The sequence below is a fragment of the Sceloporus occidentalis genome, unplaced genomic scaffold (genome assembly GCF_023333645.1).
Source record: "Sceloporus occidentalis isolate IW3139 unplaced genomic scaffold, rSceOcc1.0.p SCAF_7, whole genome shotgun sequence".
Classification (NCBI taxonomy): domain Eukaryota; kingdom Metazoa; phylum Chordata; class Lepidosauria; order Squamata; family Phrynosomatidae; genus Sceloporus; species Sceloporus occidentalis.
In genome coordinates this window covers 24616048-24628758 of record NW_028316987.1, presented here as the reverse complement: position 1 = coordinate 24628758, position 12711 = coordinate 24616048, and the positions used below count along the sequence as shown (strand labels likewise).

Sequence of the window (12711 nt, the reverse complement as noted above, 5' to 3'; positions counted from 1 at the left end):
CTTTGAGAAAGATTTGGATGTGGAGGGTTTGCAGGGCCAATTACTGCTCCAGTAGTTATTTGCACTTTTCAAGTACTTTTTCCCTCCCATTTAAAAAAAATTCCTGGAGTTTTTGGGATCTGCCAAAAGGACTTGGTTCTTCATGCAACCCATGGAGTGTACTTTGCTCCTCCCCAATCTATAGGCCATAGTTACCCCACCCTACTATGGACATTTATTTCTTAATGCATTGCAAGTGTTATGGGTGTTGTTTTTTATTTCTTTTTCAGATTTCAACACAGTATCCTGTAGTGGATCATGAATTTGATGCAGTTGTTGTGGGTGCAGGTGGTGCAGGTCTGCGAGCTGCATTTGGCTTATCTGAGGCTGGGTTTAATACAGCATGTGTTACGAAATTGTTTCCTACCAGATCCCATACTGTAGCTGCACAGGTAAGAAACCATTTGAGCTCAATCCATAATTCATGGAACAGGCTGCCTACTATCTAGGATGTTGTGTACTTACGTCACTGTATAGAACCAATGCTAACAACATTTGTCTCTGAGCATAAATTAGTATTCTCTGACATAAATTTTCATGTGTACTGTATATGGTTTGTACTTTATTAGAAAAGTGTTTTGAGGTTACAGTTTTCAAGAAGCCTTGTACAATGGAGGATTCTGTTACGTGAACTTAACCTGAATGTGAAGTAAAAAAAATCTAGAAAGATGTTCACTACCTTAGAAAGAACTATGCTTTATAAGAAGGTAAAGCCACATTAATAGATTCTGTGTTGTTTTAAACAGAATCATTGAGTACACTTCAATAATTGGAAAAATGGATAACAAAAAAAGTTCAAATCTCTGGTGTTGTTCAGCACTATTATTAAATCCTAAGCACCTTGTTTTAGTAATGTGTTTGGTATTATAAATCACATTTTTATGGGATAGTATAGTTGTTGTTGTTTTTTCGGTTGAAAAAAAAATTCCCTGCTGCAATCAGACACTGCCATATTAAGAAAAATAATTAGCAAATGCAAAAAAATAATAATGACATGGCACCAAAAATCTTTAGATGTGTTCCAATTTGAGATTGAATTTCTGCCACTGAACACACTTTTATCTACATTGAAAAGACATTTAATGCAATGTATTATTAAATATTTTATTTTGAGAAATACATTTGTTCATTTCATTTTCAGGGAGGAATCAATGCTGCTTTGGGGAACATGGAAGAAGATAACTGGAGATGGCACTTCTATGATACTGTGAAAGGCTCTGATTGGCTAGGTGACCAGGATGCAATTCATTACATGACTGAGCAAGCCCCTGCTTCAGTTATTGAGGTAGGAATAACAATACATTAAATGGGATTTGTTAAATAAAATTCATGAAGGATTGCTATATGAGTTAATATAAACCTATTGGACTATGTGCAAAACCAACTAGTTGATAAACTTGCTTTTTGCCACTCCCTTTTTCTGGCAGCTCAGAGCAGCTTCTGCCCACTTTGAGGGTCATATAAATACCATGCCCCCGAAGTGGCCAGAAGCCACTTTATTTGGCCCATCTGCTTCGGGCCCTAGAAGCGCCTAAAGTTGAGCTACTATGAAGTCTTAGGCCCAAAACATACAAGCCAAATACAGCAGATGGTCCTAAAGTAACACAGACACTTTTAGTTTGTAATCTGTACTCATATCCACTTTTTCCATTAAAAAAACCAGAAAAACATTGCCACCTAGCTTCAACATTTCTGAAACTTCTCTGCAAATAGTTTGGAAAGTTTACAGATTCAAGACAAGAAAGCAACATTTTCTCAATGAAAAATTCGGTATTCTTCATGTGAAGCCACTCTGAGCTACTGGAAATAGGAGTGGCAAAAAGACACTCCTACTAGTGGCCCGTTTGGGCCATGGCAGCATCCAGCTTTGGGACTGTAGGGTCTGGTCACTCCATTTGGCCCTTCTGCTTCATCTCTGAGTTAGCTTTTGTTTGTGATTTCTGAAGTAAAGTTTTCATATGAATTTTAAAAGAGTAAAGAGTTGCTTGCTAGCATTTCCTTGTTTTCAAATTCACAGTTAATAATAATCTCTTCTTGGATTCCTTAGTTGGAGAATTACGGTATGCCATTTAGCCGGACAGAGGATGGGAAGATCTACCAGCGTGCCTTTGGGGGACAGAGTCTTAAGTTTGGGAAAGGGGGACAGGCTCATCGCTGCTGCTGTGTAGCTGACCGGACAGGCCATTCATTGCTGCACACCCTTTATGGGCGGGTAAGAAATCATTGGGCAGATAGAGATGACACTCACTGTATAAATGTTTAACATTAATGTTGACTGATGTGTTGCTTGTAGTATTTTGTCAATAACTGACCTTATAAAACTTTCTGCTGACACTGCCTTTCACTGGCAGACAAAACAAACAGGAATGTGCAGATGATACACTTATGGATGCAAAATCATTCATATATTCTGTATTCTTACAGTTGCTTCTTTACTGTGTTGTGAACCCACTAAAACTCAGCAGTGACTGGCCCTTGGTCTACCAATGAGTTTCATGGCTGAATTAGGGACACACTAAATCTTTCCAAAATTAGCCAATATTGTATTCACCGTACACTCTTAGAAGAATGTGTGCCATTATGGACATCAACCACCTACTGTCTGAACATCATTGATAATACAATCCCATGTGCTATTTTGGGGTTGTACTTAAGAGATCTGTTATATTACAGAGATTTATTATATTACTATATTAATTTAGGAGAGAGAAACAATGTCTTGGGTGAAGGAATAGGGGCCATGCTTATCAAATTTGGAATGTAGTGGGTTTGGAGGTTTTTAAACAGAGGCTAGATGGAGGTTTGGAGGTTTTTAAACAGAGGCTAGATGGCCATCTGTCAAAATGTTTTGATTGTGTATTCTTGCATGGCAGGGGATTGGACTGGATAGCCCTTGTGGTCTCTTCCAGCAATATTTTTCTAGGATAAATGGAATTTTTTAGTACATAGAGTTATAGTAAATATCATTCCCCCTCCCCTGCACACACAAAAAAAGTCCACAGAAGTGTGACATATACTGACGGCTACAGGAGGATACCAACCCTTCTAGCCACCCTCTACCTCCAACCTCCCGTCCTCAATATATTTTTGTTTTAAACAACAAGCACTTTTTTGCTTTCCCACATGAATGCTCAAACTCTCATAAGAATCTGCTAAGTCAGGCCATTTGTTCATCTAGCCTAGTATCTTTAACTCTGACTAGCAGCCATGGGACTCCAGTGTTTAGAGCAAGCTTCTTTCTCAACTCTGACATGTAGGAGTTGTACAAACATATTTAACATATACATATTTATATACATGTACGTACATATTTAAAATGTTTTACACATTGAAAACAAAGTTTCAGGATTTATCTTGATGTTGATAATACGTACACACAAATTGCAAACAAAGATGAAAGTTTTTTCAATTCTTCTTTTACAGAAAGCAAAAACTAATGTTTTATATTCTCATAGGTTTAGGGGGGAAACTTTCTAAAGTGTCTAAAACAGGTAAACTCTTTGCAAAGAATAGAACATTTGCAAAGCTCACTTTATAGACTAAGGCTAATAAATCATTTTCTAACTATGTAACAAAATGAACATTGCTCCCTATGCCCTTTAACAAATAGAAATATTTTTTTTCTTCTCTCACTACCTCTAGTCTCTTAGATATGACACTAGTTACTTTGTGGAATATTTTGTCCTTGACCTTCTTATGGAAAATGGAGAATGTCGTGGTGTTATTGCACTTTGTATAGAAGATGGCACCATCCATCGTTTAAGAGCAAAAAATACAGTTATCGCCACTGGGTAATACGCTAATAATCATGTTGATGCAATTTTAATGTATCACCTGTACTTGCTTGTTCTTATTGTGGCCTCAGACAGAGAAGTGGAAGGAACAGTACAGTGCGCCCGCATTATACGTGGGTACGTTTTATGCTGGAAGCCACACCGGAAGAAAACAATGGTGCACACTCCCCCGTTTTTTCCTTTATGCACGGGGGGGTCTGGAACGGATCTCCCGCATAAGGGAAGGGCGGACTGTATATTGCACCATCCAGTCTAATTTTTATTTTTCTGTATACAGTATTCTAGTTCAACACTTTTCAAGGTAGTCCTCAGTGTGAAATGGTTCTGACCCAATACTCATTGAGAATCTCCCAAACTCTAATTCTCTCACTCAATTACACAATTTTAAAACACTATTTTGATGTTAAAGTCAGAGGTTTAGCTAGGCTCAGTGAAATCTGTAGGACTAGTCATCAATAACTGAAAATCCATTGATTTCAGTGGGCCTGATCTAAATATTACTATATCTGGACCCAATGAAGAGTTTAAACTTTCTTACTGGATGTTATGCATATGTTATTACATTACAACACATGAAAGATTTATTTTGCCTGACTTTTCCTTTAAAAATGTTAAAATCACTGAAAGAGATACAAGATTTTGTATTTTCCTTGTAACATATCTCTGTTCTTGATTTACCCCTTTGTTTACCAGAATCGTCACAACTTCTAGCTATTTTTTTGAGAGGGAGGGTCAGCGGTCTCACTTCCAAACAAGCTCTCCTTGGCAGATTCTTTACAAGGAAATTGATGAGCCAAGTTAAGTGCTCAGTGTGGTTTTAGGATGTCTGTGGAGCCGTGCAGACTGGCAGCTTGGAGTGGCCTCTGCTTGATTGTGGTGACCTGATGCCATGGTCCCGAAGTCAGCCGCTACCACGACTCTCAAGGGGCCACCAGCAAGGAGCAGCTTTTTGCTATTCCTTTTTGGCCGGCTTCTTCCAGACGTGTGCACTTTCCGTGCAGCTTCTGGACACTCTGGGGAAATGCATTGTTCGCACGCCCAAAGCAGCCACAAGCCACAATTTCCTGCCCATCTGTTTCAGGCCTATTCTGCAATAAAAAAATCACTACGAACTATTACTAAATGATATAACTCAGTGCTCTGAACTAATTATTTATGAAATATTAGAATCTCAGGGAAGATATTTTGTGTGATTGAGCCACATAGACTGGGATGATTATTTTTCATGAAATCTTTGGGAATTGTACAGAGCAGGTTCTAATTCTGAACTGTTTTCTAGAGGATATGGGCGCACGTACTTCAGCTGTACATCTGCTCACACTTGTACTGGAGATGGGACTGCTATGGTCACCCGGGCAGGTCTGCCTTGTCAGGATTTGGAATTTGTGCAGTTCCATCCCACAGGTAACAGTTTTCCTGAAGTGTTACAGATAACAAATTATTAATATGTGGACAGTTTTAATTATTTCTTCTATTTGAATTCTTTTCAAAGAAACACAGATAAAATACCCAAATTATATTGCTAAAAATAATATTTCATTGATCTGTCAACACCAAAGAGTTTAAATGTAAAAGAAAAGCTCAAAACTAGTCATTTGACTGCTCTACTCAAAATAGAAATATTTTAGATGAAGTAAGTGTTGTGTTTTATTTTCAGCATAACAGCTTTAGGTTCAACAAATTACCTACCTGTTGGTTGCAAAAGTTTATAAATTATAGTTTAAAAGAACTTGATCTTTATAGTTTTAGTTCTTTTTTGCTATTTATTTATTTTTAACACTAACAATTTAATGTACAACAAAATAAAAATGATTTACAGTACATTAAGAAAATACACACAAAAATAAGAAGACAGAGGCAAGAAAAAGAAAAGGAGAAAAATAAATGAAGGGCGGAAAACATATAACTAAAACACAGTAGGGCTCTGATCGCAGACCCATTTTAACTGTAATGAAAAGAAAAATACAGAAAAAACTCATTATTTTACCATTACAGACCCAACTAAATATTCCTATTAGAATTAATAATAACCATAACCACAGGTTATTAAATCATTATATTTCTTGTTACTCAAAAAGTCTGTGAGAGTTTCCTATCTTTTTTAAAAAACTTTGATTGGTTTATCCTTTAAAAACCTGTGTTAACCTGACTATTTTGGCTAAACTCAGCTGCCTTAATCCATTTTTCTGTCATCGGTGTTTCAGTCCATTTCCAGGTTTGTGCAAACAATAATCTTTTGCTGATAATAATGCCCAACATAAACATTTCTGGTGAAATTACAAAGTCTACATTTGAATTTTTAAAACTTAATATAAATCTTAAACCAATAATTTTCTGCCTTCTTACAAGTCCACCATGTATGAAAGAAGGACCTCTGGACTTCTCCAACATGTCTTTGGGCCCCATTTTTTCCCATACATAAGGGCTCACCTTATTGTGCACTCTTTTTCATGTTCATCTTCTGTCTCTAATTTCTTAAGGCATTTATACATTGTGAAGTTGAAGGCTTTCATGGCGGGCATCCATAGTTTTTTGTGGCAAACATTCTCTGAAGATGGTAGCCACAGATGCCACAGATGCTGGCGAAACGTCAGGAAGAAACTCTGCTAGAACATGGCCACATAGCCCGACAAACCCACAAAAAACTGTAGGCATTTGTACACTTTATGAATTACATGTTCATTGTCTTTACACAACTCTAAACAAAATTCATTTTCTCCTATCTCTGTTACTGGATTTCTCTTATCTTAAGTATACCTATCCTTAAGATGCATATAAGCAAACCAACTAAGATCTTTACCTTCCTTCAGAAGCATCCCTCTTGATTTAAACTTCCAGCTGTCTTGTTCAAAGTACAGAAGCTCTTTATAAAATTCCAGTATAAAATTTCCAATCTGTAATCCATGCTTTCCTTTAAAAATAAAGCTTCCTGTGGTGAGCTGGCAAATTTGTAAAAGACTCTTTCTAATACATTGATTATTTAATTCAGTATGTACCTTAACTTTGTCATACCAAATATAGCCATGCAACCTAAATATTAAATAGTGACCTTCAAGTCTTTCATCTCTGATCTCTAATCAATAGCTATTCCTTCAACCATACAAAACAGCAGGCCTGTAATACAATTTGAAGTTAGGAACTCCCGAGCCATACCTTCCCTTAGCCTCATGCGTTGTTTTAAGTATTTCTCTGGGTTTCCTAGCTTGCCAACAGATCTGAAGATTTCTCTCTGCAATTGCACAAAAGCAGGCTTTGATTGCATATCCCTGCTTGGCAGGAGGTTGGGCTGGATGGTGCTTATCTATGATTCTACAATTCTTTGAAAATGTATTCTCTTTCTTATAAAGGGGATTATTTTAAAGAAAAATAAAAGCCTTGGCAAAACGTTTGCTTTTATAACTATGATTCTTTACCAAAGGGATAAATGTACTGTTTTCCCATGTTTCATTTTTCTTTTCTGAGGACATGTTTTTAGTCAACAATTTTGTTTTATTACTATTCACCTGAATCCAGGAGCAAATTATCCATTGCATATTAATACCCTTTCCTAACCTATGTCACAGATTTCTTTTTCCTTTCCTGTCTCATCAGTCAAAAGACAGATCAGGGAATAGAGATTCTGCCTGTGCTAGACAGATTAGATTGGACCTGAAATCTCAGGCTCACAGCCTGGATGTTCTGGTTTCAGCAGTGGCCAGAAGTGCATTTGCACAGCTAAAACTAGTGTACAAGTTGTGCCCGGTCCTTTAGTCGTCAGATCTGGCTGTGGTGACATATTCCTTAATAACATCTTGTTTGGACTACTGTAATGCACTCTGCATGGAGCTGCCTTTGGAAGTTATTTGGAAACTTCAGTGGGTTTAAAATGCAGCGAGCAGGATGCTGAACGGGACCAGTTATAGGGAGCATATAATTCCCTTGTTGAGACAGCTTCACTGGCAACTTAAGGGGAAGGTTTTCTCTCAGTCCCTCCACCATCACAAGGTCATTTGGTGAGGACACAAAAGAGAGCCTTCTCAGTGGCTGCTCCCACTCTCTGGAACTCACTTCCATGAGAGGCTATGCAGGCCCTCTCCCTATTTTTGTTTCACTTACTTACAAAAACCTTCTTGATTAAGTAGGCTTATAATATATAGCTGTACCAAGGAGTCTTTTTTATTGGTGTGTGTGTGTTATTTATTTTTTAACTTTTTCTATGTTTTTATTTAACTACATAATGTTTTAGTTGAGAATATTTTAATTGATTTTAAGGTGTCCTGGTGGGTTTTAATTCTTTTACATTTGAGAGCTGCCTTGGGTCCCATTGTGGGAGAACAGCAGCATAATTAATAAATAAATAAATAAATAAATAAATAAATAAATAAATGTCTTCAACCATTTATTAATCCAAAATACTCTGTATATTTAAATAATATTCTAGATAGTCTTCCTTAATTCCTTTACTGGAACATTTATCTTTATTTCAATTGACATGCCAATTATAAGTGCAAATCAGGTTTGTAGATCCAATTTGGATGTATTACTTAATAAACTTTAATAAAATGTTGATTTCTCATTATTGGAACCATAAATGTCCTTTAACTACATTATCTTACCATTCCATTTGGTTTCTACAATTAAACATTTACCTTGTCCTGTTTCAAATATCAATTTAGCTTGTAATGGTTGATTTATGTAAACAACTACTCCATTTCTTGTTGTTCTTATTTGCAGACATAACTTTTAACCAATCTTTCCATTCTGCCAAAGTTTACAGTCTCTTTTTCTCATATGATCTCTTAAAGACAAATAATTTCATATTTGATATAGTTCCATTTATACTGCTTTTACAATTAATGTACTTTATGACTGTAGCAAATAAAAAGCAATCTCTACTCTGGAAGTTTCCCAGGGCTGTGAATTCCTACCCATAATGAAAAGCAAAAGATTGAGAAGACAGCCCCTTTAAGTTGTAACTAAAGCTGGCCCACTGAAACAGTAAAACTAGTTAAGTCAAGGCTTGTTTATGTGATTCAATGGGTCTCCTTTGACTGTATGCCACCACCGTCCCATTTTCCCTCACTGTCCCCCTGGTTCTTTCCTCTGCTCCAGGGGGATATGCTGCATTCTTTGGGAATCGCTGCCTTGAAGCATGGCAGGGTGCTTATATGATGAGTAATTATCTCTGTGGCATACACACTTCTCAAGCATACAACTTTAGGGAGTTACTGTGTTGAGAAACATTACAGTTGACAAGAAATGCATACATTAAAATGATAATCTGAATATTGGAGAATTGTATCTTGGATCTCGTGGCACCTTTGAGACTAACTGTGTAGAAGACATTGTAGGATAAGCTTTTGTGGACTTGGTCTATTTCCTTAGGGTCCTTGGAGAATAGGGTTTTTAATATCCTCTGCTTTCAGTGGTTCACTTCCATTCTGCATTACTGCTATGAGATTATCTCATGCAGCTGTGGCTTTTATATGTTGTTGAGATCATAACTATGAGAAATAATTGCCATATTGGCTATATCATTTACCACTATCTTGGAAGCTGGTTTATGTACTGTGCACCTGAACAAATGGGAAGCTGTCTTGGGAATGTAATTCACAATAATTGCAGTATCTCAGAATTGAAGTCTCTGCCTTTGGCGATTGCTGGTTCTTCTGGACCTAGCAAAAAAATGTCTCAGATTTGTTCATGTGCTGTATCACTATCCTGTAGTACCTTAAGGACTGGCAAAAAGTACAGGATATCCTTCTCTGGGCTAGTGCTGACTTTATCAGATTCATGCATTAAATTGCTAAATTGTTGGGGGTGTGTGTATATGAAAGAGAAAAGAGGTGATTAACTTCAGGATTAAGAAAAGGCTGTGAAAAGATTAAGAAAGTAGAGAAATTTGTTTTTGTGTGGAGCCCAAATATGTATAACACAACATCTTTCAAGAACTGGAAGAGTGCCCAGAGAAGCTGATCATGTGTCAACTGTAAAAAAATTAACAAGGTGACCTCTGGTTTTGCAGGGATCTATGGAGCTGGTTGCCTTATTACTGAGGGCTGTCGTGGTGAAGGAGGCATTCTAATCAACAGTGAAGGTGAAAGGTTTATGGAGAGATATGCGCCAGTTGCCAAAGATCTTGCTTCAAGGGATGTTGTGTCTCGCTCCATGACTATTGAGATCCGTGAAGGAAGGTAAGCCTGGTTGTATATACAGTAATTGCCACTTCTGTGAATGTAATTATAGATGTGGTGCCTGGGTTTCTCAATTTCTTAAATTGGAAAGACTGCTGTATTTTAAAGAACAATGCCATGGGGCATTATGCGGGCACAACTTCTGTTTAGGCCAGCAGTTGTGCTTTGTACAGGACTGTGTAATAAGGTATCCGTTACCCTTTTAGCCAAGGTATTTCCTGTTTGACCAGAGTATAATGGGCTGGCTTACTGGCCCTTCCTAGCATAACCTTGTCTTCCACAACCAGAATGGCCATTGATAGGCTGTGGGATGTACTGAAAAGCCAACACCCCTACTTCTCCTGCCAAATTGAGTATTTATATCACCTACACATAAATACAGCCATGGAATGTTAGGTTCTGTCAGCTTCATCAAGATCTCACCCTGATATGATTTTCCTGAGAATATTTGTAGAATGGATCATGACTGGCCTGTAGATATACATAGTTCTATGCGAGAGAGTCATGTCTAGAAATTCATATTTGTAGACAATGTTAGATGATCAAGCATATCTTAAACATATACTTTTAGTAAGACAATTCATCCTTTGCTACAGAAAGAATATTGTGTGGATGTGTACACCAAAGCAGGGATGTATGTGAAGGAAGAGAAAAAGGCATGTATACAGGCCCATGCTTCTGTAGTGTAATCTTGATTTTAATTCTAATCCTAAAGAATGATATGCATGTTTTTAAACTTTAGAAACTACTACAAGTCAGGGAGATGTTCAACAAATTCATGTTGCTATGACTACTGCTTTTTCCAGATAGGTTAGTGGGTTAATTAACAGGATTGCATCCAGGCTGAATTATGAATAAGCTATAGCTACATTATTTATTTATTTTTAATAACAGAGGATGTGGACCTGAGAAAGACCACGTGTTCTTGCAGTTGCACCATTTGCCACCTCAGCAGCTTGCAACACGTCTTCCTGGGATTTCAGAAACTGCTATGATATTTGCTGGTGTGGATGTCACCAAAGAACCTATTCCTGTTCTGCCTACTGTACATTACAATATGGGAGGTATCCCTACAAACTACAAAGGGCAGGTAATTTTTCATAAATAGTTATATTCAGGGAGGATCTGTATTAATGGACCGCTGTGGCTTTGTTTCTTTCGGCTAATCTGGTGATAAATCCATCCTCAGTTTTCTTTCCCTCGCCCCTGTTGCTTCCCCCTTGCCATCATTACCCTCTTTTCTAGTGCTGGAAAACAGGGTTGTTTTTTTACTGCAGTAAAGAAACTGTGCCATGCTTGTGTTTGTTATTTTCAATGGCAGGTGATTACACATGTGAATGGCAAAGATCAAATAGTACCTGGTTTGTATGCTTGTGGTGAAGCAGCCTCTGCCTCTGTTCATGGTGCTAACCGTCTTGGAGCAAACTCTCTCTTGGACTTGGTAGTCTTTGGTCGAGCATGCGCTCTTAGCATTGCAGAATCCTGCAAACCTGGTAAGTCTTCTCTTGTTTTTTACTCGTATTGCATTTCTTAAGTAAGGTTGACACACTTCAACTTCGAAATTGCAAAGACTTGATTACGTTCCCAGGAAACAGCTTGTGTCTAAAGATGATGAAGGCATAATGCAAGTGTACAACCTGATGTAATGTACTGACCAGAGCCTGTGAGAATTACATAGTTTCAACAGTATCTCTTACCCATTATAACTATCAGAATTACAGTACTATCATTATTAATTAGCAATGAGAACAGGAACAATATTTGTATTCCACCTTTTCTTCTAGGAAAAGATAGAAGCATGAGTACATAGGATCATAAGTATATTGTTCTTCTCCCATTTTATCCTCCTAATACTCCTGTGGAGTATGCTAGCCTGAGAGATTTTGATTGATTACCTAGCTTCATGATTGAATTTCAACTTCGATCTCACCAGCCATATATTGACATTTCAGTCATTACACCAGTCTCTAGTAACTACATTAAAAGCACTGAGGGCAGTCATATAGCCTCTTCTCAACAATCTATATAGCTTATGATAAATACAGAAATGAGGAATAGTTTAAGACACCTTCAGGTTTAGCTTAGCGGGTAAGATCAAGAAAGTACAAGCCGGAATAGTTTTTCTTCCACCAATTTAAAGCAGGTGTGGATGTTCATCTGTAGTCAACAACTAAAGCCCAGTATTAAGAGCAAATGTCTCTGGTTTCAATGTACTGAAATCAGCTTGTGCAACTCTATAAGTGTGCCCAGTTGTGGCAAAACCTGAAATCGTTGTGTAGGAAGAATATATTTATTGCTTTTTTAGACATCTCTATAATCAAAGTTCTCTGGGTGACATACAAGACATTAAAAACAAACTAAGAGCACTAAAGCAAACTAGAGACAACATGTAATAGAGTGAAGATAAAAGCAGCAATGAATAAGCACTAGTGCACACATAGCTAAAGTGAAACAAGCAGCAAAATGGAAGGGTGTTACAACCTAGAACCCTAAATTGGAATTCTTACAATGTCTGGGGAAATAGAATGTCCTTCACCTGGTGCTGAAAAAAAGTATATGTAGGTACCAGTTAAGCCTCTCTAGGGAGGACATTAAATAGACAAAGCTCTACCACTGAAAAGATCCTTTCTTCTAGCAACCCACTTCACCTAATCTGAAGCATATGGAAACTTAGGTGATGCCCTTTGTGTATGGGTAGGGAGATA

General features: G+C 37.4%; 1 protein-coding gene across 3 annotated transcripts in view; it reads left to right on the top strand.

Moving 5' to 3' along the window:
* The window catches only part of SDHA (succinate dehydrogenase complex flavoprotein subunit A), a 33063-nt gene that overhangs the window by 7945 nt on the left and 12407 nt on the right, over nucleotides 1-12711 (top strand). For all 3 annotated transcript variants that reach the window (XM_089532406.1, XM_089532407.1, XM_089532408.1), the window contains 8 exons: nucleotides 270-431; nucleotides 1181-1324; nucleotides 2087-2251; nucleotides 3682-3830; nucleotides 5113-5237; nucleotides 9838-10006; nucleotides 10901-11096; nucleotides 11328-11499. In XM_089532406.1, coding sequence (XP_089388532.1) covers nucleotides 270-431; nucleotides 1181-1324; nucleotides 2087-2251; nucleotides 3682-3830; nucleotides 5113-5237; nucleotides 9838-10006; nucleotides 10901-11096; nucleotides 11328-11499 — 1282 coding nt within the window. The remainder of the gene's footprint in view (nucleotides 1-269; nucleotides 432-1180; nucleotides 1325-2086; nucleotides 2252-3681; nucleotides 3831-5112; nucleotides 5238-9837; nucleotides 10007-10900; nucleotides 11097-11327; nucleotides 11500-12711) is intronic.